The sequence below is a fragment of the Seriola aureovittata genome, chromosome 21, assembly GCF_021018895.1.
Source record: "Seriola aureovittata isolate HTS-2021-v1 ecotype China chromosome 21, ASM2101889v1, whole genome shotgun sequence".
NCBI classification, from domain to species: domain Eukaryota; kingdom Metazoa; phylum Chordata; class Actinopteri; order Carangiformes; family Carangidae; genus Seriola; species Seriola aureovittata.
Genome location: NC_079384.1, coordinates 10,742,497 through 10,764,049, shown reverse-complemented (window position 1 = coordinate 10,764,049; position 21,553 = coordinate 10,742,497). Strand labels below are relative to the sequence as shown.

The window sequence follows — 21,553 nt, the reverse complement described above, 5'->3', positions numbered from 1 at the left end:
TGTCAGGAGGAACCTCGCAGAATGACAATGACTCTTCTTTGTATGAATTGTGAAACTTGAAGGAGGCAGGACACTGGTGATGGACCATTATCCTACCCTTACTTCCTCATTTGTCTCTTTCTCTTTTTCTACTCTTTACTTTTGGACATATAGTGATGATGTCAGGAGTCTGTTTCTTAGCTAACAGGCTCTCTCCTCCTCCCCTCTGTGCTACCTGCAGCTGAGCTGAGAGTGCTGGTTGACCCAGGAGTTGGATGCCAGGTTGCAGGCAGGTACCAGGTCCCAACAGGGGGCAGCACTGAGCAGCTGGAATTTGCACCCCACAAAGAAAATTGGTTAAAGGAATAGTTCAGAATGTTTAAAGTCTATTTGTGTTTTATACTCACTACTTGTGTGGTACATAGGTTTCACTGTCACAGACGTCTGCCATTAAATTTCACATTGGACTTACAGCTTCAGCTTGCCATCCAAAGTTGGGGAAAAAGGGCAGCAGTTCATTGTGCTAATTTTAATTGGTTATTTTAGTTTAGAGTTGTTTTTATTGAGTATACCAATGAGGAATTGTAATAAATTGAGGAAGAAAATAAATGGAAATAAATAATAATAAGAAGAAGAAGAAGAAGAAGAAATGTGGGCATAACAATGGGCCTTTTTTAACACTGCTCTAATCAATATTTTTCTATTAACAATGGATGCAAGTGGTTGCTTGTCATGACAAACCCACAGTGAATTATCACTTGACTCTGTAGTCCCTCATTATCTCTACATGTGTTTTAGCATCTTTTATACAGCCCACAACTTCACTATTTTGTTTCAGTCTCACTGCTCTCCTAGTGTCATTTCAGCAGCAGGCAGCCAGTTTCATTGAAAAGATTGTAACCTGCCCAACAATAAATGGCAAAGTTAGTGACTAGCTTGTGAACATAGTGGAGCAATTAGCAGCTAAAGAGGCAGATATCTGTTTCAGGAGTTGGTGGAGACCAGAACAGGGAAAAGAGGAGAGTGACTATTGGGTTTAGATTTGACAGGTGGCTCAAAATAAATGCTGATGGAGCTTCATGTCTGCTGGATGTTGCTAACATGTTATATATAACAACTTAATATGGTTATAATAAGTGTTTACAGCTACTTCCACCGCCCACCTACACTAAAGTTAACAATGATATAGTGCTGTAAAATCATCTTGGCAGTGGCTGAAGTAGCAGAGTAGAGAGCAGGAGAGTGCTTTATTGAATTAAATGAGGTTGTGAATTTGACCGTAATGGAAAGCTGAAGCTGTTTGTTAAGTATAAAGACAAAAATCAATGACTTGATAACTACTACATATAATATGTAGTAGTCTATAGGTTTCGGTTTCATAACTGAAACATATAAACTACAATATGAAAGGTGTATGTAAGACAGAAATAGACTAGACTATTCCAAATTATTCCTTTAAGGCTGTAAACTCACTGAAAAAGCATGAAAGTTTCAACCCTGAAGGATCAAACATGATATTATAATTGTGTTGCCCTTTTGTGGAGGACAGCTGCTGCTCGCTGTGTATGAAGAGTTTGGGCATCAGTGGTGAGAGAATGTGTAAAGCTGCTTGAATCAAGGTCAGCAGAGGTCAGACTCTTTCAGGTGTCTTTAACAGGTTTTTTTCTGTTGTTGTTGTTATTGGTTTATTTTTTTAGGTTACTATGATGGAACATAGTAAACCCATACTACACTGGCATGCCAGATAGTTCGGTAGTATGCAGATGAGAGCAGCTTCATCCCTCTGACTCAGCTGAAAATCACGCTGAATGGTTAATGTGCACTGACATTCAACGTAGCCAAAGGGGTCATACACCCTTTTGCTCAGCCCTGAATTCCCCACCACACACTTTGACCCACGGTGGTGCCCGTTCTGTTTGTGTAGCAGGCCAAGCTTTATGCAAAGTGTTGAATGGGAGACTTGTATCCCCTCCACTCTGTGCACACAGTCGCTAAAAGATCACCTCTACACACTATGAGTTTGAGTGTACATTAGGAGGGGCTGTACAGCGTGTGCCTGGAAACTGGAATGGATAATTTGAGCAATGACAAATTATCTAACAGCCTTGTGTGAAGCCGGACACTTGAAGTCTTGTTACACTGTTCCAAACTCAGACTCTTTGTCGATTTAGGGAGTGCACTTGTGTCTTTTCATATAGAGAAAGCGATTAGTGTTGCAAAAGTGTGTGCTCTTAAAGAATAAGGCTGGTTATGTTTTTATATTTTTCTCGTTTTTAACAAATCCCACAAAAAGAACAAAACCAACAATATGATCCATCCAACCTCCCTACCTCAACCTCAAGCCCATTCATGCTTACTGAAGATTATGTGTCACAAATACTGTTTCATTTATTAAAAAAAGGGCTAAATAAGCTCAACAGCTGGGCACTGTCATTCTTTTTAGCTTAAATAGGAGTAAATACACCATTTGTCAGGGTCTATTGTCAGTGGCAGATTATTACACATTCGGCGCTCTAGTGAGTATTTACACCACCAGCACAGTGTATGTGGGATTGATTTTAATATACTGTACACCAATCAACAACAACTGGTTTTATTGTTGTGGCTGATTGGTGTAAACTACAGTGCCCTAGTTCATCATAATGGAAGAACATGTCACCCAGTGCACCATTGTGGGTATTTTATAATAGAAAAATAATGAAGGTCTGCAGCAGAGAGGAATAAGCTCTTTCAGGGTCCAGCTACACTACAGGCCGTACTGGTTCTGGACTTTTCATGGGATTTGTTGACAATAGGAAACATACAGAATATCACCAGCCTTATACCCTTTATGACTTCTGCTTGTTCTGTACACTTGATGTTGTGAATAGTTTGCTGAAGCTATACTGAACTTTTCACCTTTTGAGACTAGGTTATACACCTTTTTCACAGGGGACACTTTGACATGTCACAGTAGGAAAATCACAGGTGTAAAGAACATGATTAACGAGGGCTGAATTCCATGTAGCTGCCTCTGTTTCAGGGTCCTTGATTAGTGTTATTAGTAACACCTGTGCTTTCCCTACTATGGCAGTTCAAAGTATTTGCTGTGATTATATTCTAAATGTCTTAATATGTAAAAGAGGTAACATTTTTATCCAGTAGTAAACAACAAATAGGTCTAATATAGTTACTTTGTGACATTTTGTCATAGCAATTTGACCAAAATTAATTGATTTAAATAATAATAAAACTCAAGGTTCACTTACCAGCTTTTACCTGGATTTTCATTTGCCTCTCACGGTCTTCATCAGCAAATTGAGTTTGCTAAGTAAAAAATGTTATAGAATATTAAACATGAAAAATATAAAACCTATTATGTAGCTATGTCTGTATTGTTGTAGAAAATGAGAAACAAAACAATATCAAAATTACTTATTGTATTGCTGTTTGTTTTCTCAAGCTATGTGGTGCATACAAAGTGTAAAGATTTGATGTGTTTTTATGGAAATACTAATGTGTGTATGGGTTCCCAGATAACTGTGTTTTGCTTCAGCTGTTTTGTTTCACTATTGGTGCACTTCTCTTTGCTGGAAGCTGATCTTCCACTGTAGAGCATGTCTTGCTTTATCTACAGCCACTCAGAGCCGTTTTTTGGATCCCAAATCTGCATGCATCTGTTGTCACGCTGCCACAAATGTGTTTTCTCTCGCTGAGGAAGGCACAGAGGTCATTTTGTGTTGCAGCAGAACGGACACGGGCCATTTTGTGTCAGAACAAATCAGTGGAAAGATGAGCCAGTGAGCTCAGAGGATGGTCATGAGATGCCATGAGTCCAACTGATGCTCATTTGTGCACAACCATGACGATGACGATGATGATCGAAATGGTGACTCTTCCTCTGAGTCAAATGCTCAATCGCATAATTTTTCCCCAACTCCATAGAAGCATGTGAAGCCAGAGAGATGGAACAGATGGAAAGATTACAGTTTACTGATTTCATGCTGTCCATTTAATCACTTTAATTTAATCAGTGATTCAGTGCATATAGTCGACATTGACTTTCCCCTCTGCTTGTTCTGCCTGCTTGTACATATTTTTGTGTGAATGTGTGTGCGCATGTGATGGTCAGACCCAGGCAGAGGCCCACTACAAAGGTCACAAGCATGCTCGCAAGCTAAAGGCATTGGAGACCCAAAGGAACCGGCAGAGGAACGGACACAGTCCATCCACAACGGGAAAAGACAGAGAGAGGGGGATGATGGGAGGAGGAGCGGTGCCAACAGACTCACATGTGAAAGACAAAAAAGGTATAAATCTTTCTTTTTTTAAAAGCACCCTCTCTCCATCCTCTGAGTAATTAGTGGTAATTGGAGAGACATAAGCACTAAGGCTTGGTTGCTGTCACTCAACTGGCTAATTACCAGCTATTACCTGTCCTTCTATCATTGGCTCTGTCAGATAGGTAATTACTCCCATCAAGCAAAGACATTCTGCAAGATGAGAAGCCTTAAAGCACTTAAAAAGAGAAGTTTGACATCTGAAGTCTGCAATCTGACGATGGATGTCGTAGGGTTGCTTCCTTTGATTTTGATTATGCTTGTAAATCAACAGCGGCTCAACACAACTCTCACTTGCAGTTTCTTGTTCCTATCATGAAATATGTTGTCACTTTGTTAATTGACATGTCTACATGATTCATGTCAAACTCAGACTTAAGAGCAGAAGATTAAAAGAGGGAAGAGGTGGAAGCATGGACGACCAGAGGAGAGCCTGCGTAGCCATTAGCAGTGGCTAATTTCAGTAGCAAAGAATAAAACAGAAGAACACAAATCTAGTCAATTATCTTTCTAATTGCAAAATTATTTTTAGATTCACTGTTAGTGTAGATGTTGGAATTTAAATGGTAGTAGCAACAAGAATTTTTCTTCAAACTCAAGGTTCATGGTGATGTTTTCAAATGTCTTCTTTTGTCTTACCGAAACTCAGATACTCAATTCAAGATGTTATGGAACTGTTGAAAAGCAGGTAATCAGCAAAAAAGTTGGAATCAGCAATGTTTGTAATTTTTTCTTGAGTAAAACTCCCATATTATTAATCAATAAGCAAAACAATGCCAATGAATTTTCTTTTCTTCAATTAATTGACTAATTGACTAACAGTCTCAGCTCTAAAGATTAGCCAAGTGTGAAAGTTGCTTTGCAAGTTGCTTTGGTACTTTATTGCCCAGCTCAGTGCACAAGACAGAAGCAGAGGTGCAACAAAATGCTCTCCAGACAGATGAGTGTTCACTGAAGCTTTCGTTTACAGAAATATCTGCAAAATATTCACAAAATTACAGGATTTCAAAAAAAAAATCTACTCACGCACAATTCTCCACAGTTATTGTGGTTGAGATGAAAAGAAATTAGGTTAATCAGGGTTTATATCGGGGAAAGGCGATCTAGACTTTCTAGAATCTACCACCTGACGCATCCTGGCAACCCCCCTTTAGCATTTCAGCCACGCCGTGGTGCACTCCACAACCGACCGGGACTGAGTGTGAATATCATACGGCCCCACCCTCTCCTCTGAGCTCTGAGGGTTTAGGAACTTGGAGAAGAGCCAGCGACCGGCGCCCAGTAGTTTAATAAAAGTTTAAGAATTAATCACAGATGTAAATGGTGATGGTTTGAGTTGGTGTGATCTTTCAAAGCAAAAAGATGCTTATGGAATAATTAGTGTCTTATTAGTGTCTTACCATTTTAATGTTAATAGCATTGTATAATTCTTCATTTAATACGAGATGAAATTAAACCAATGAAGAAGTCATCATAAAAAGATCCCCTCAGGTCTGAAGGCCACCCCATTTATATTGCACTTTATCCATTTTTATCTTTTGTGCAAAGTGCACTGCAATTATGTGCAAACAATGAAGGTGTGCTCCGATATGCCCTCACTGACCATGTTCATATTACCTAGCTTTACTTTGTAACTGTGTTTAAAAAAAAAAAAAAAAAAAAAAAAAACTGGTATCAGCCTGTAAAACCCACCATGTATAACTCTGTTGTCCATGTAAACAGCACTTTAGCTTTCTGAAATACACAAATTTCCAGACAAAATACCAAGGACATGAGTGGCCTTAATGGTGGCCACAGCCCAGGATCCTTTCCATATTCTTAATGTTACAGCTCTTGGTTCTTCAGCAACCCTACCTACAAAAGAGCTGCTGTAAAACTTTGATGACTTTGGTCTCTTTTTCTCTCTCAGTCATTTGTCACTCGGCTTCTCATTCTGCCTGACTAAAAAATTTCGTTATCTTCCTTTTCTCTGCTCTGTCTAGCTTTCCTTTTCATTATTGATCTCCCCCTCCCATTTTCTTCCAGCACCTATCAATTTCCTTCTAACCACATAATGATAAGCTTGTTACATTCAGCAGTTGCCATGGTTGTTGATTGATGGTCACAGAGGGAGCTTCAGCAGAGGGAGCGAACAAATGAAAGAGAGACAGAGGGAAGGAGGAGGAATGATTGAGATGGCAGAAAAAATAAGGAAAAGATATGGAAATTAAAGAGATGATAGAGCAGAAAAGGAAAATAAGTAGATGCGGATGAAAAAAAAAAAGTATAATAACAAGGTTATGTGAAAAAAACAGAACAAAGAAATGACAGGTAGGCAAAACAAAACAACTGACAGGAACATCATATTTCTCTTCTTGCATTTGTCAAGAAACTGTATTTCTAACTTGATTGTGTAGATATCATGTACTGCCATAATATTATAGAACCGTGTTTATAGATTTATTTTTACCTGTACTGGCAATTATATGTCACAGATGACCATGCACAGCAGCAGGTACACACTTAATAGTTAGCAGGAGAAAGGAGAAATGTCAAAGCTAAAAAAAACAATCAGATGCTATAATCTTAAAAACTATATGTGGATTTGGAAATACATGCATTAATTGATATGTATAGATATTGTAAAATTCAGTTTAAAAGAATGCTATAATTTACTGTAAGTCCTGCTACTAGGATTTATGATCACTTTATGAACATTTCATAACGTATAACATAGACACTATATTAAACACTATAATTTAGGTGCAATTGTAATCAGTGACTAAAACGTTAGTGCTATATCCAGCAGCCACTTAGCCTAGCTTTTTACCTTTTGGATAGAGCCAGGCTAGCTCTTTCCCCCTGCCTACAGTCTTTATGCTAAGCTATTATAATGGCTGCTGGCTGTTGTTTTAAACTTATTGGACAGATATGTCCTCTAATCTTAGTATTTCCCAAAATGTAAAACTATATCTATAAATGTTTGGTCAATATCCAAAAAGATTAATGGTTGTTTCTCTAAGTTTCTGTCTGCACTTAATACAATACCATCTGAGAACACAGGTAGTCTTCCCCAAAATAGTATAATGGTATACTTTGCATTAACAGATGTTTATCCTTATTCAGCTATGATATCAATATATACATCATATTGTAATATCACATATAAATTGGGTCATAGTGTAACCTCTGTTTTTATCGCTCCATCCTCAGGCCCAAGCACCTCCTCTCAACCTGCACCCCAGCAAACTGAAAACACCCAGGGGAGTTCACTGGCAGACACTCCTTCCTCGCAGCTTTCATCCACGGACTCCTCCTCCGCACGCCGCTCTCCTCAGCTGTCCCCACAAGTCCCCCCTGCCTCTCAGCTTTCTGATCTAGCCTCAGAGAGTCCCCATGTGGACGGGAGCAGCCCGGCCACCGGTTCAGCCCCACGCTCTGACCTTCAGGGAAGCGCCACGGGAGGTGAGGAGGAGGTGGCGAAGGTGGACGAGGCTAAGGCAGCCAAGAGCAACAAAAAACAACATCTTCACTGTCCTACGTGCAAAGTTACGGTCAATTCCAGCTCCCAGTTGGAGGCTCATTGTAGTGGTATGTCCTATATGATACTAAAACACTTAAGTTAACATTTGTGAGCCACTTTGCCATTTGATCCTTGTTGTAAAAATGATATGGAAATGTTTCATCAACTTTTATGTTTAACAGATTGTCAAATGAAATTTTTCCCTCTTCTCTGGTTGGCTGAATCAGGCTCGAAGCACAAACAGATGCTGGACGGTCAGAACAGCAGCCACTCACAACGCAGGGTTAAGATTACATCATTGCCCAGACCCACCTGTCGAATTAAGCAGCGAATGGGCAGCAAGACCAGAGCGGTTGTTGGTGTATCCAGCCAGCCCTTTCACTGTGAATTGTGCCAGGTGTCTGTCAACTCAGAGACACAGCTGAAGCAGGTATTTGGGTTTATGCAAATATAATGAATGTGACTAGTTTTACTACTATATAAACCACTTGCCGCTGACAACTAAAAAGACATATATTATATATTTATTAAATATATTACTTATATTCTAGTAGGTAGAATATGTCCTGACTGAATAGCTGATCTGTGTATCCCTATCCCCTCTTAGCACATGAACAGCAGGAGACATAAAGAGCGTTTGGCTGGGAAGCCTGTCAAGGCAAAGTTCACCCCCTACAATAAACTACAGCCCAGTGCTGTCTTAGCGGTAAGAATTTGTCACACACACTCACACACACACATACATTTGATTGCTTTTATTTTTGCCCATGTTGTACATTGCCATTAAAGAACAACAGTACATACATATACTCGGTAGATGCAAATGTTAAGCTTTGCCTGGCACGTCGACATACAGTATTTGCAAGTCTGATAGCTGGTGAGTGGTTGATGCAAATAATAAGTTGTCTATATGTGCTATTTGAAAATAAGTGCCTTGTTTTAACTCAAGATTTGAAGATGCTATAGAATGAAGTTTATCTCTAACAATCCGTTACCTTCAGCTTTTCTGTTCAAAAGAGTGATGGAGCAGCAGTAGGTGTTTATTAGGAAGCCACTACAGTTGGTGTACACACTGTATCATTGCCAATGTTTGCAAATTTTTGAAAATACTACCATTTATAGTTTTTCATTTGTTTTTGTAGGATTTAAAAAGTTCTTTTGTCTTGTGTGTTAGACTAAACTGGCCCTGCAGAAGCAGCTGTCCAAGGCCCTGCCAGCAGGTTTCCTGACCAGCCCTCTCAATCCAGCTGCCTTGTGCACCATGGCGCCCGGACCCTTGGCACTACGGCTGCCATCAGGTCCCACAGCCATCATACAGGGTCCCCTGATCAGCCCCACGCTCTTCAGGCCTGCCCCAGGACCTCTGAGGGCCACACATGCACCCATTATCTTCTCTCCTTACTAGCAATGAGCCAAACTAGGATGGATGACCTACAGTAGAGTGGACCTAACAGGGCCAAAGCTGGACAAAGCAGGGGACCCCTGAGTGACAACAGGACACTATGCAGCAACAGCAAGGGCAGCATATCAGCATGTCAAGTTTGGCAGGTTCAAGACATGAGAACAGTATGCACAATCCCCTGGTGCGGATCGAGATATCAGCGCTGACTGACCAGTGTCTCACTCCCTTAAAAATGGAAAGACCGGGGTGTCGTGGTAGCGTAGTGGTCTAAGCAGGCGCCCCATGTGTAGAGGCTACAGTCCTCGCTGCAGTTGGCCCCGGTTCGAATCCCGCATCGGACGGCCTTTCGCTGCATGTCATTCCCCCTCTCTGCTTCCCCGTTTCCTGTCTCTCTCCACTATACTATCAAATAAAGGCATAAAAAGCCCAAAAAATATACTTAAAAAAAAAAAAAAATGGAAGGACCATCACTCAGCTGTTTCCTCTCAACAAACTGTTGAGTGCATGTTCCCCGGGGTCAGGACCCCTCTGGAAGCCATAATGACAAGCATTGTTAGTTTTACTTATAGGACTATAATAGACAAATACACTAGGGTGTGTAAATGTTACTAAGTGTTTGTTGCCAAAATTCCTTCATTTTCAGAGTTTTCTAGTATAATACTTCATCCCTGCATTTGTTTTCATAACCAAATCTAAATGAGGAAAATCCAGATTGTGTTAATCTCCCATGGCTCCTTCCATATAACCCCCTCCACCTGTGAAAAGACAAAGGAGATCCATATCTTTGGATTGCTGACAATGTTGCATCTCAACAAATGTATGTCATCAGCCATTGCCTGATGTGGATGCCTTTTCTTTATAGTTTATTTAAGATATATACACATTCATTTTTTGCTCTCTTGCTCTCTGTGTTATGAGGTGACAATCAACCACCGCCATGATAATGATGCCAAGAATACTTGCTAAATGGAGACAGACTTACATGTAATGCATACAATGACATTATTTAGTTAAAAAGAAACTTGCATTTCTTTGACATGAGCCATTCTAACATCTTCAGGTGACAGTTAGATAAATGATTTAAGATTTTACAACAGCTTGATGCTGTTTGTGCAATATGAAGCGACGGCCTGATTTGTGCTGTTGTCCAAAATTAAAAAAGGTAACCACATTTTTAAATGTGTCTTTATTAAATGTGTCTTTTTTATAGAGTTGTATTGAAAAACTGTGTTCTTTCATTTCAGAAATCCTTCTCTCACCTGATTGTGCTGAATCATCCTAAGCAATATGTATTTTTGAATTGTCACCTGGTGAAATTGATTAGTGTAACTGTGCATCAACTGCAATAATGTAAATTATTATGTGCTAAAATGTCAATACTGTATTCTATATGAGCTTATAAATAGTACTGTTTTTTTAAACAGTTGTGGTTGTTTTTTTCTTTATATGCATGAGCCGTTTTAGGGTTCATTATAGTTTTTCAGTGAGTATACAGTACTTTGTTTATTAATATAGTTGTGGACAAGAACACAATATAGATATAAATAAGAAACACTAGTTTTTAATCCAGGCACACTGTACTAATTTACATCATTAGTATGATACTGTTGTTATTTCATTTACTTAAAGGTCAGCGAATATCATTAGCACAGAACATTTTATTTTTGAGAAAATCTACTTATTTTTGATCAACAAACAAGCAACAAATGTAGCACCCTAAATGTGTTCGTCAGAAGCATCATCTAGCCTACTGTATATGAATTGCACTTGTATGTGTGGTGAAACACTGAACCACAGCAACACAAGGAAAGTGACTCTTGTCATCCCTTAAGCTAGTCAAAACAATATGGTGTCTGAGACCAGGAAAAAGTAATTGCCGATGTGTCCCTCAAATAGGAGTATACCCTATATTTTATGATACTTTGGTGCCCTCTAGTGGTATTTCACAAACAAGCGCAAGATAGGACAACCCAAGGTGTAAGAGAAGGAAGATGCCAGTGCTTTTCCCTGCGCATATATACATTTATAACAGTTTAACAAACAACGAATTATGAGTAATATTAGTTATCATGCTTTTCATAACAATGGTAATATTAAAATTATTACTATTAATGCACAGACCTTGCTTAAAATCATGTTTAGTTTGTTTGATAGAGACCTGACACTTAAGGATAAATCATGTTTGCATGTTTACAAAGACCACTGTGCTAAACTGCCTCTTTAATTGATTTTCAATCAATGTTGTATATTTTAGGAGATGATGAACCATAAATAGAACGTACATTCGATGTTTTTACTGAAAAAGTAAGCACATGCGCTTTCTCAGCTCTTAAAATGGACATTATTTAAATGCAAAATTAGCTACAGCTTGTCCAGCTGTTTACTTTTGGCAGCTGGAGCTGCAGGCTCTCAGGTGAGCTCTGATCTCACAGTGAAATGGGTGGATGTAAGATTGAAAACTAAATACAAAGATTAGGTTTAAAGATAGGTTAATGTTATAGGTTAATACTTAAGGACAGAGCAACATGATAAAAGATGAGGTTTAAAGCTGGTTAAATATACAGTGTATGGTTGAAACAGTACCACATTGCTGTTTTTTTGTTTTGAAACACAATTTTTGAAAAGTTAATATAAGTAATTTTTGAATATTCGTTTTAGTCTCAGATTTACATTAATACATGTAAAATATTGTAAATTTAGAAAAGAAACGCCCAATGTTATGCTTTTGAAATAAATGTGTAGTGACCCAGTTTCAAATAAATAAATAAATAAATAAATAAAAAACTGCTACCGGAAATGACGTGCGTTCGCGTTCGTCCTTTCCAGAAAAAATGGCAGCTGTTGACATCGACGTGCCGGTGGAAACAGAGCCCCAAATCTACAACCAGGATGACCTGGAACGGTAAACACATAATTATCCACTGTGTTTAATTGTGCTGCGCATATTAAGCTAAAATAAACCGACTGAATTTATCCTTCCGCTCGCTGACAAGGTTCGGAAACAACAACACGGTCAGCCCGGAGACAAGCTAACAAGGCTAGCTTGCCGGGAGTAAAACGGTGGCAGCGTGTCTCCACTCTGCTAAATCTTTATTGTAGCGGTTTTTATAAATGGCGGGCGTTAGCGTTATTTTCAGCGGTTGAAATTATACAGAAAATGTTGGACTCTGAAAAGCAACTGAGGGAACAGTTGCTGGCCAGTGCTTCTCAAAACAAGTGAACTGTAGTGTTCTGACACATGCTCCGGGAAAGACATCCAAAAACTGTTGTATTTTGTAACTCACGTAGGTAACCACAGGTTTACTAATCTGCTTGTACGGGTACATTTTTCAATCTTAACATTTGAAATTAAGCATCAATACAGTTTCTTGCTCTATTTTCAGCAGCTAGTGCCTCTCCTCTTTCGAGAAACTTCCATGCGAGACAGGCAGGTAGCTAGCTCTTAACTAGCCTTGGTGCTCAACTCTCAGATGAAGTTACAACTAATGCCCAAACATCTAAACAAATCTCAGTTATTTAAAAAAGAAGATTCCCTGATAAAACAACGACGTTTTCAATAGTTTTAGAAAAATAATGATGAACGTCTGGCGGTTTTAGCTAGCTATTGTTAATGAATCAGCTTGGTAGGCAGGTCATCGCTCAAAGTACACTTTGTGTTTCACTTCAACAGTAACGGATGTGGTTCTAAGAAAAAATTAGATATAATTAGATAAAAAAATATATATTATTATAAAAAATATTACGTAAATAAGTTTTTACAATCAATAACAATGAAAATTAGACCCTTCCAGGCTCAGAAAAATGTCATGTGTTGTTAAGCACTGAAATAATCCAAGTTATTAGAATGAGGGCGTTGTCAAGGTCTCAATAAGGATCATTATGGTTTAGCTGTAAGGTTTGAATACAGTCAGTCTGTCTGAGCCAAGTTGAGCAGGAAAATCAAGGCGTCACTGTCATGCTATGTAGAAGAATGTTAATACTAAAGTTTGATAACCAGGAACCAAATTTTAAATCATATTCAAAGACAAAAGTGATGCTTATCAGTAGCTAAATCATCAGAGACATTGAAGGTCCCCAAGTCTGGCAAAAACCATGGGTTGAAATGATGATTTTTGGAATCCTGTATTGGAGGGATCATGTTCAGTTTGATCCGTTAACTCTAGACTGTTAAATATATATATATATATATATATATATATATATATATATATATATCCAAAAGACCACAATCTATTAGGATTCCAACACAACTCAACTGGATCTTTAGTGGTGTCTACAAAACACCACATAATGGACAGATGAGCATTAGACCATCACTGTGACTACTATAGTAAAACCTTCAGAATTACCTCCATTTACATATACATTTTTCCCGAAAGAGAATAATCAGATCTTCATTGAAGTTACAATTATGAACAAAGACAATCTATTTTAAATGCACGGTATGTAACTTCTCTCAATCAAAGCAGTAACAAAAGACAATGTTTGGTGATGTTGTGAAATACCATGGGATCGTGGGAGTTGTTGTCTTCACCACCATTGCCATCGTTGCAGTCACATTCGACTGGTAAGGATTTCCCCTGTGTCCTCCAAAGTTCTCTTCTTCAAAACAAATGGACCAGGTCATTAATACTGGTCACAACATTAGATAAAATAGTTTCACGTTAAAAATCGTCCTGAAGAGGCTGCAGCCACTAATGTTTGTTCAGTTTGTTTCTCTGAAAGCTTATGATCCAGATGTTCAGGAGCCTTTTACCAGGAGCTGAATTATCCGCAGAGGTCTCCTCTGTTCCAAAACAAACAACTAGGTGATTAAATTAAGTAAAAATGCAGAATAAACCAGGTTCATGTTAAAAATCTGTGTTTCTCCAACACTGTTCTGTGGACTCAGGATGTTTTGGAGGGTGGAGTTGAGCTGCTGCTAGCGTTTGCTTGGCTTGTCTGCTAACTAATGATCCAGTGGTCAGATGACTATAATCCTCCATATGGTTTAAATATATAATTAAAAACAACCAAGATCTATAAAGTATATCTTAAAAATGTGACTTAAAACTGGATAGAAAAAGTCAATTTTGACCACTTTTGGCAGAAAACCACAATGCCGACATGCACACAGGGGATATGACGTTATTGACAGGCAACCAAATGAAACAGGCCATTACGGTTGAAAATTGCTAGAAACATTTGTGATAATGTAAATGCACGACTCAACAAAATATTAAACATAGGTCTAGTCATTTTTAGACATTTTAGTGCTTCGAAATTACATATAATACTGTAACTAATAACACACAAATCATTGTGTTCTTCTTGTCCATATTGAAAACATCATCCCAACATTCACGGCATAGGCTGGAAAAAGTATTTGTACCCCTTGGGTAACGGTATCAACAAAAGATAAGTCAGGATTTATCCAAGTCCAATCAATGAAACCAGGTTGGAGGTGCAGGTTAGAGCTACTGTGACCTATAAAAAAAAACACTTAAAAATTTTGAGTTTCCTGTTCACAAGAAACATCTGCTGATCAAGAATTGTTGATTTTCATAAAGCTGAAAAGGGTGACAAAGAGTTTAGGTATTGATCAGTCCACAGTCAGACAAACTGTCTATAAATGGAGATGATTTGGTTCTGTGTCTACTCTCTCTAGAAGTGGGCACCCAGCCAAGATGACTCAAAAAGCACACTTTTGGTTGAATATTTTTACAAAGGTAATCATTATGCCACTGGAGCACAACCTTTACATATGTGAGTAAATATTCTTAGCTGTGTGTGCCTTATCACAGATGTTGTGTATTGATATATAATATATTGTTTGGTTTGGTTTTTGCATCCGTTATGGTCTTGGTCACTGTGGCACATGCCTCTACCGAGCCCTTTTTTCTATCAAACACTGACTCTGCCTGTGCAAGTTTTTTCGTACTTAGTCAGTGACGTTACATCAGTTGATGGAAAACGCCTACCGTGTCTTTGTTTTGGGTGTGGCCTGAATTTAAATGCTTCGACACACAGAGGGCAACACAACAGTAGAGTCTTCCTTATGTGAATCAAGATGATTTACCCTTTAGCACTTGGCATGTCTAGTAGGAGTGCAGCAGGTGAATTTCACTGCTATGTTTAGTACTTCAGAACTGTGTGTACCCTGCTCTGCTGTCCCAGTTCCAGGTGTAACACACCACACTCGAGCCCCTTCAGACATACTCACACTCTGCCCCATCTGCAAGAAATTCTCAGATCGATATAAATGACAATTTGACCGGTTTCTCGCTGAATAATTTTTTTTTGTTTTGTATCTTATCAGTTAATTTGTTTTAGCTTAGTAAAGTACTTGTTCCACATTGACATTGGTTTCCGTTTCTCTTTCCAGTCAGGCTGAAGGCTTCAAAGAGCAAGGAAATGCACTCTACAGCAGGAAAGATTACTCTGAGGCTTTCAACTATTATACCAAGGCCATCGGTGAGATTACCACTCAGTAATTTTATTTTTCAGTATTTGGGTGGTTGTACACAGCACCCATTGAACACCTGCTGTACATCTCTTAGCAAATCAGCAAAACAAATATCATAACAAGTGAAATTTTTATTAACAATTGAGTCATTGCTCCCCATCCTAGTGCATTTTCCAATACATGTTCATACATAATTGCACATTTTCAGTATATTGGAAGGATATCTCTACTGTTGGTGACTACCCACATCTCGGTGTGCCTGTGTAACATGGATTTTTTTTCTCTCATCTTAAGACGCTTGCCCCAAAAATGCAAGTTATTATGGCAACAGGGCAGCCACCCTCATGATGCTCTGTCGCTTTCGAGAGGCCCTTGAAGATTCCCAGCAGGCTGTGCGGCTGGATGACTGTTTCATGAAGGTCAGTTTGAAGAGACCCTCAACTCAGCGGCATCATCTTCATTCTCAGCTTTGCACACTTGTCCTCAAACCCTGGTTGTATTTGCAGAACAGAGTTGGATATGTAGAGTTCTTACACAGTTTTTACACATAGGACATGTGCCCTTTCTGTCACACAGGGGCATCTGCGCGAGGGTAAATGCCACCTGTCTTTGGGAAATGCCATGGCGGCCAGTCGCTGCTTTCAGAAGGTTCTGGAGCTGGAGCCCAGCAACAGAGAGGCCCAGCAGGAGGTGGGGATCACCCAAATGTTTTTCATTTTATTTAATCACAATAGAAAACAAACATTTGAATCATATACCACAGTCATGGAAGTTAATTTGCATGACTGCATCCTCACACTCATCTCGTCACATTTTAAAGACAGTGCTGATAGATGACTATTTTATTTTAGGATAAGAACGCAGCAACTATCCTGGAGTACGAGCGAATGGCAGATTTTGGCTTTGAAAAGCGGGATTTCAGAAAGGTATTTTGCACCCATTCCTTGTTTTCACCAAACTCACAATGGGTACTTCCTCATCTCAGAGTGTTGTCTATTTTTATGACTGTTAGTCATAGAGTTTCTTAAGTTGTTGACAGACTATTTGCAGAAATCTTCTGTTTAAACAATTTGAAAAATTTGTGTAACTGGAAAAGCAACATGTAAAATCTTTAGCTTTTACGAAGCTCTGATATTTGCATTTCTCATGTCTGAATGTAATGATAGAGTGTAACAGATGTAATGTGTGGCTCTTTTCCTGATCCAGGTGGTGTACTGTATGGACCGAGCCTTAGCTATGGCTTCTGCCTGCCACCGATTCAAAATCCTCAAGGCTGAGTGTCTGGCTCTGCTGGGACGCTATCCAGAAGCTCAGTCTGTAGCAAGGTAGGAATAGTTGAGCTTTTATTATGAAGAAACAGGTGTTAGGTTAATGGTGTATGATTATTTTGTTACAGTGACATAATTTTTTTCTCCTGTCATTATTTTATCTTAAGTACAAATACAGGGGCTGTTTTAGTAGTTTTCCAGTAAGAGGTCTTCATGGCTGCTCTTTAAGCAAAATTTTCTCTTATAGCGATATCCTGCGAATGGATTCTACGAACGCAGACGCACTGTACGTTCGAGGTCTGTGTCTTTACTATGAGGACTGCATCGATAAAGCCGTACAGTTCTTTGTCCAGGCTCTGCGCATGGCACCTGACCATGAAAAGGCTCGGTTGGCCTGCAGGGTAAGACTGTCATTTTGTGTGGTTGACTAAGGTTTGTACTGAGAAACAGGAATTTGTATGGCAATTCCTTTTTGTTTGAAATTTGTAATATAGAATATGTAAAATAACCCAAATTGAAATATGATAAATATTTCTTTAAAAGTAATACAGGGACTTTGTGTTTTCTTAAATCAGAATGCCAAAGCCTTAAAGGCCAAGAAAGAGGAGGGCAACCAGGCATTCAAGAACAACAACTATGAAGCTGCCTACCAGCTGTACACTGAGGCCCTGACGATAGACCCCAACAATATCAAGACCAACGCTAAACTCTACTGCAACAGAGCCACGGCAGGAGCAAAGGTAAAAGATTACAAGTCAACTCAAGTTTCGTACTATATTTTGACATAGGCTTGCACAGTATCCTCACGTCTCAGAGAGCAAGGATATCGTATGCAATTGCATGGAAGGCAGTCACACTGATCACACTTGATCAATAATACTGTCTGATTATTTGCTTAAAAATAGAAACCCTGCGTAGCACTTCTAGCTCTTTGTCTCCAGTCATTTCACTGTCATTAATTCTTCCTCTACAACAGCTGAAGAAACTGAATCAAGCCATTGAAGACTGCACCAGTGCAATCAAACTAGATGACACATACATCAAGGCCTACTTAAGAAGAGCTCAGTGGTATGCAATACAATCAACATGAGTACGATTTCCCTAATTTGTGTGTTTTGTTGTTTAGCATTGTTCAGTTTTTGAATGACTTTTTGTGACCCCGTGTAGTTTCATGGACACAGAGCAGTATGAAGAGGCTGTACGGGACTATGAAAAAGTTTACCAGACAGAAAAAACGTCAGGTAAGCTGCTGCCATAGTTGTCTTATATTGTCTGAACTGATTCACTACCTGGTCATGTTTACACACACACTCACATGGCTTGATTTTCATTTGATTGCTGTAGATCACAAGCATCTGCTGAAAAACGCACAGCTGCAGCTGAAGAAGAGCAAGAGGAAAGATTACTACAAGGTGCTTGGGGTCGGCAAGAACGCCACAGAGGACGAAATCAAAAAAGCGTACCGCAAACGAGCCCTCATGCATCATCCAGGTAGCTCCATTGTTTTACCCACATGCAGAATGTTAGATTATATTTGATGGTTGTATATCATAAGGTCTCTGTATTTTATCATTATCTTGCAGACCGCCACAGTGCAGCAACTCCAGAGGTGCAGAAGGAGGAGGAAAAGAAATTCAAAGAAGTGGGCGAGGCCTTCACTGTGCTGTCCGACCCAAAGAAGAAGATCCGCTATGACAACGGGCACGACTTGGAGGATGACGGCTCCTTTGATGGTGGAGGTAAATGCTTGTTGTGGTTTTTTTTCTTTGGCTGGATTTAAATTCAACCTGCAGGTCATTAGTGGGATGGAAGAGAACAGTTAATGATAGGAACTGTGGGACCATCTTGGTTGTGTGTAGGCCTACATTGGAAAAAGCGGACTATTTTTCTTGGAACCTCATAAGGATTAACACTTCAGTGTTTGGGTTTCTTAACAATTTTCATCGCAGTTTTACAGCCTTCAAACTGAATATGGATCAAGCAGGACAAAGGTTGATATTTGCTATGCTGTTCCATTTTGTCTGTTTTATGTAACTATAATAAATCAAATGTGCCTTTTTTTTCCACAGAAGACGTTTTGTCAAAGTAGGAAAAGCACATGTGTAAATAGTATAATTAATGATAGCTGAATTATATTTGGCTACCTAAGTTTCAGGGTATTGATACTGTGCATGCTGGCTCACTGTCAGACTGTCATAGCTTTCAGGGAAACAGAGCCACTGATGTTGTTAGTAGCACGTGTGCTTTTCCTACTATGATAAGTCAGAATGTCTGCGGTGAAAAAAGCCTGTTGTAACCTAATGTGGCACATATCCCCATTCCGACTGATAGTCCATAGAAAATCTTAAGATCTTCTGTCTCTAGGGGGCGCCACAGATTCTAAACATTTTTCTGGGACAAATAATGTACTTCATTGCAAAAATCTTTCTAAAATTATGTAATGTGTTTGAGGGTTATATCAATATGATTGATTGTGATTAATTAAAGTGAGCAGAGTTTTTAGGCAAATGATCCAAATGATAGTATTTGCACTCCAAACATTTGGACATAAAATGGTGTATTAAAGAGGCCACAATACAAAGAACACCAATAAATGCATCATACCTTTTTTTTTTTTTTATTCTAGAATTGTATCTAGAAAGTTTTATTTTTGGTCTATATTCAAACTTTCTGCTGTATTAATTGCCACTGAACTTCATACATTTATAAAAAAATGTTTTTAAAAAAACCCAAAAAACAGCAGAAACCAAATTTATCTTTTTTCCATATTCACTGTGATATACATAACTGTTTTTAAGTATTATGCACTGTATTGAAGTTTTGAAATTTATGTCATCTTAATTTCCATTTTGTTCCTGAAGGCCATCATCACCTGCTAATCCCACCATATTTACCTTTGCTTTCTCTCTAGATATTGATGCCAACAACATCTTCAGGGCTTTCTTTGGTGGCCATGGTGGAGGATTTAGTTTCGATTCCAGCCCAGGTGTGTTTCTTTCCAGTTTAAACACCTTTTTAAGTTTATTGAAACATGGCAGACTCACTTTGAGAAGGTGCTTCCTATTAACTGAGTTCTTTCTTCTTTCTTTTTCTTTTTTTTTTTTTTTACTTTTTCCAGACTCTGGACCTGGAAATTTCTTCTTCCAATTTGGCTAAAGCAAAGGACCATGTGGGAAAATGGCAGCCCTGCAGAGGACAAAATCAAGTTGGACCCACAGTCACTTTGTAATGCTCATACTCCTGCAAAATCTCCCAACATTTTTTTTTTTTTTTTTTTTTTTTCCAAAGAGATTTCTGATTATTGCATTCACTACTAAATTTACTCCTTACATTGATGCTAACAAACATTGGGAAGGACAATTCAGAGGCTTTAGTTATAAATTAATGAAGATAAAGAAGTTTGGATCAGCTGATTCAGAGCATGTCATTACCAAAAATCTTATTTCTAAGTAAATCTAATCTTGTAAAACTGCCTCGACCTTCCTAAAGGTGATCAGTAAGGAAAGCTTTGGAAATATAAGCATCATGGTTGACTATCTTTTAGAAAACATAACATGACATACATTTTAGGGTTCTCCTGGGACAGCAGGTCTATTGAGCAAGAGGCAATGTACTGTTGAAGTTCAACGTCAAAACTGACCTCAGGACAGCCTGTTGTGGACAACACTGGTCTCTTGCAAATGTGTGTCCAGGTTTTATTGGCTCACTTGCCAAATATAGAATCGACTTGCTGGGCTTTTGTTTCTTCTCCTCTTCTCCATGCTGCATTGTATATTTGATTCGAATGTACAGCATTTTGTGTCCATAAACTTTTATTTCCTCAGTCTTCCCTCAGTCTATTTATATTTATTGTACTGTGTATTCTAGACTGTATGCAGCAGAATGCCATTGTCTTCGTCTTCCTCCTTTTTTAAGAGACCCATTTGTACATGATTTCCACATTATTGTCTCTCAGAGTTTCATTTTCTGAAACAGGCCAAAATCAGCATACATGCACCTACAGATTGTCCTCTGTTGAAAGCACCAATCACTCATCTGTCCCACTGTCCTATTCAAATTCAAGTGGTGCCTTACCAGAGTGAGCAGATCAGTTAACCTTCTCACAGTGAAACCTAAAACAAAAGCTGTGGAGTAAGCCACATCCTATTTCGAAATGGCAACAGTCACGCTTGTATAGCAACTTGTCACTTCATATGAAAACTTTTTTTCATGTTTGGCCAGTAAATTGCAAGTACAATTTTGCAAGTAAATTCTTCATCCTGTCAACAATGAAAGAAATTTCGTTTAATGTCATCAATGCCGTCACACCCAGCTGTCACCCACTTATACTTGTCATGCATGTTTCTTCAGTACAGCCCATCTCCTTCTTGTTCCACCTGTTCAAAGGGGCACTGATAGTAGGTTGGAAGTTTCTGTTAATTGTTTTGTCACTGATCTGTGTATCATTTTTAAGAACTTGTCACAGTATTAACAAGACATGCTTTTCTTATTGCGTAAATAAAGGCTCGTCTTTTACTGTACTGTTGGACTTTTCTCTTAAATTGATTTATTGCGCTGTACTTAAGTAAAATTTGAGTGTTTGTTTTATGCTACTTTATTCTCAGAGGAATGTCTTATACTTTTTACTCCACTGCATTT

The 21,553-nt window shown here is 38.7% G+C and overlaps 2 protein-coding genes across 3 annotated transcripts in view; both read left to right on the top strand.

Moving 5' to 3' along the window:
* The window catches only part of LOC130161943 (zinc finger protein 385C-like), a 72,903-nt gene extending 62,280 nt beyond the window's left edge, over positions 1-10,623 (top strand). For both annotated transcript variants that reach the window (XM_056365343.1, XM_056365344.1), the window contains 5 exons: positions 4,091-4,268; positions 7,491-7,868; positions 8,028-8,230; positions 8,408-8,506; positions 8,975-10,623. In XM_056365343.1, coding sequence (XP_056221318.1) covers positions 4,091-4,268; positions 7,491-7,868; positions 8,028-8,230; positions 8,408-8,506; positions 8,975-9,205 — 1,089 coding nt within the window. In that variant the 3' untranslated portion in view covers positions 9,206-10,623. The remainder of the gene's footprint in view (positions 1-4,090; positions 4,269-7,490; positions 7,869-8,027; positions 8,231-8,407; positions 8,507-8,974) is intronic.
* A 1,392-nt stretch (positions 10,624-12,015) lies between these two features.
* Positions 12,016-21,435, top strand: LOC130162795 (dnaJ homolog subfamily C member 7-like). The gene is made up of 14 exons (XM_056366629.1): positions 12,016-12,104; positions 15,567-15,655; positions 15,942-16,066; positions 16,224-16,337; positions 16,499-16,573; positions 16,854-16,972; positions 17,163-17,316; positions 17,491-17,655; positions 17,892-17,983; positions 18,083-18,156; positions 18,260-18,406; positions 18,499-18,654; positions 19,827-19,901; positions 20,034-21,435. The coding sequence occupies exons 1-14, from the start codon at positions 12,034-12,036 to the stop codon at positions 20,069-20,071; spliced, it is 1,494 nt and encodes a 497-aa protein (XP_056222604.1). The 5' UTR covers positions 12,016-12,033; the 3' UTR covers positions 20,072-21,435.
* Positions 21,436-21,553: the final 118 nt, after the last annotated feature.